The sequence below is a fragment of the Propithecus coquereli genome, unplaced genomic scaffold, assembly GCF_000956105.1.
Source record: "Propithecus coquereli isolate 6110/MARCELLA unplaced genomic scaffold, Pcoq_1.0 Scaffold193, whole genome shotgun sequence".
Taxonomy (NCBI): Eukaryota; Metazoa; Chordata; class Mammalia; order Primates; family Indriidae; genus Propithecus; species Propithecus coquereli.
Genome location: NW_012144190.1, coordinates 890,676 through 892,641, shown reverse-complemented (window position 1 = coordinate 892,641; position 1,966 = coordinate 890,676). Strand labels below are relative to the sequence as shown.

The window sequence follows — 1,966 nt, the reverse complement described above, 5'->3', positions numbered from 1 at the left end:
AAAAACCATGCTTAAGTCAGAGAAAGTGGCGCACACCTGTCATCTTGGCTATTGGGGAGGCTGAAGTGGGAGGATCCCTTGAGCCCATGAGTTCCAGACCAGCCTGGGCCACATAGTGAAACCTCCATCTCCCATCTCCAAAAAAAAAAAAAAGCAAAAAAAAAGGAAGGAGAAAGAGAAACCACGCTAAGAGCAACGTGCCCCTCTTGTGGCACATGGTAAGCACTCAGAGTTTCACTGCAACTGTCATTAATAGCACCCATGTTAATCCTCTTAAAAACCCAATGGCAAAAGAATAATGATGTTCTATCTGCAGATGGAAAAAAACCAAGCTATAAAGGTACTGCAGTAGCACAGCTACTAGGCAACAAAGTGTGTATTTGAACCCAAATATGCTCAACTCCGAAGACCACGTTCTTGGGCAGTACATTAAGTCACCTAAGACAGAATCAGACTTAGCTTGGGCACTCAATAAATGTTATTTCTTCCCCAGGAACGGTTTACTATTTCAGCCAGCCACTGCCCTACACAACTCCAGCCTGGGTTCAAAGGAGAATTCATGAGCCCTCATTCCATCCTCAAACTCCAGCTAGAAACACGGATCTTAAACTTAAGCCTCAAGATCTGAGACTCGGGTCCCCAACCTTCCCTACTCCTAAGTTTCCTCACTCTCAAACCAAAATACGGAGACAAGAGAGAATTTTAAAACATCTAACGACTCTCCTAGTTCTAATACTCTTGGAGTCCCTAACGGATCAGCACTAGCATGGCCTTGGGCTTTCTTCTGATCCACCATAATCCTGGACATCACACAGCGGTATCTGCCTCCCACCTTCCCCGTAAGTACTCAACTGGGCCAAATCCCTTTTCCTTAAGCAGAGCCTCAATTCCCCTATCTCTACGTTGTTAAGAATCATGAAACTGAGTCTAGGAGCCCTGAGTTTGAGATTGGACAGCACTTGGGTTTGTCAAATTAGGGAGATGTGAGGGAGCCAACACTCCATATCGCGACTGTCGGGAACGTCAAAAGCCCCGTGTATGCAGGATGTATGCGTGCGGGACACTCAAAGAATGCACATGGTTCTTTTACGACTTCACAGGCGTCCAACACGTTTATCTGAGGCGCCCCACGACCAGTGGCTGGGGCAGAAACGCCCTGGCGGGAGAGTTCATAGGAAAACAGCATAAAGGAAAAGGGATGCGATGAACCCACGACCTCCACGCGCGCCCCCCGAGACGGTTCTGCCCTGATCCACGTGACGGAAGATTCCCCATCCTCACAACCGCCATTTTGGAAACAAAGGGGGCGTGGAGACGGGGGCCGTCGGCCCAACCGGAAGCGGAAGTGCCAAGGCAGCAGGAGAAGAAGGGATTACGGGATCTAATATAATCTCCTTTACACCGAATAAAAAAGGAAAAAAGAAAAAAGTTCACGTCGAGGTATCTGGCGCGCTCGCGACACGTCCCCAGCGCCGCCTCGGTTGGGACCACGTGGGGCGCGCGGACGCGCGGCGCGCGCATGCGTCGCGGGCCCGCGCCCTGCCGCCCCCTTCCCTTCGCCGCGCGCGCGACGGAACGCCAGAGGGTCACGTGAGCAAGGCGCGCGCCGCGGAACTGGGGTGGGGGGGGCACCGCGCGGCACAGAGAGGGGGGAAGCGAGGGGGAAAATGGCGGGGCCAAAGAGCGACGTGGGGAGCCGCCCGCACCGCCGCATCGCGACCCCGGCGCTCTCACCTTGTTTATTCTCGTTGAGCTGCCGCTCGAACTCGTCGAAGTCCGACATGCTTAGGCGGCCGCGTAGGGCCCTGTGCAGCTCTCGCCTCGCCTTGCCGCCCGCCCGCTCTGGCCGCTTCGGCTACTTCCGCCGCTGGCTTCGGCTACTTCCGGCCGCCGCCGGCGCTTCGCCGCCTTCTACCTAATCAAGCCCCCAGCAGCCCGCCCCGCCCCGCCCAGGCTCCGCCCCCTC

The 1,966-nt window shown here is 55.1% G+C and overlaps 1 protein-coding gene across 2 annotated transcripts in view; it reads right to left on the bottom strand.

The window, feature by feature from the left end:
• Positions 1-1,939, bottom strand: part of U2AF2 (U2 small nuclear RNA auxiliary factor 2) — a 17,962-nt gene extending 16,023 nt beyond the window's left edge. For both annotated transcript variants that reach the window (XM_012643227.1, XM_012643228.1), the window contains exon 1: positions 1,735-1,939. In XM_012643227.1, the coding sequence (XP_012498681.1) occupies positions 1,735-1,783 (49 nt within the window). In that variant the 5' untranslated portion in view covers positions 1,784-1,939. The remainder of the gene's footprint in view (positions 1-1,734) is intronic.
• Between the last annotated feature and the right edge of the window lie 27 nt (positions 1,940-1,966).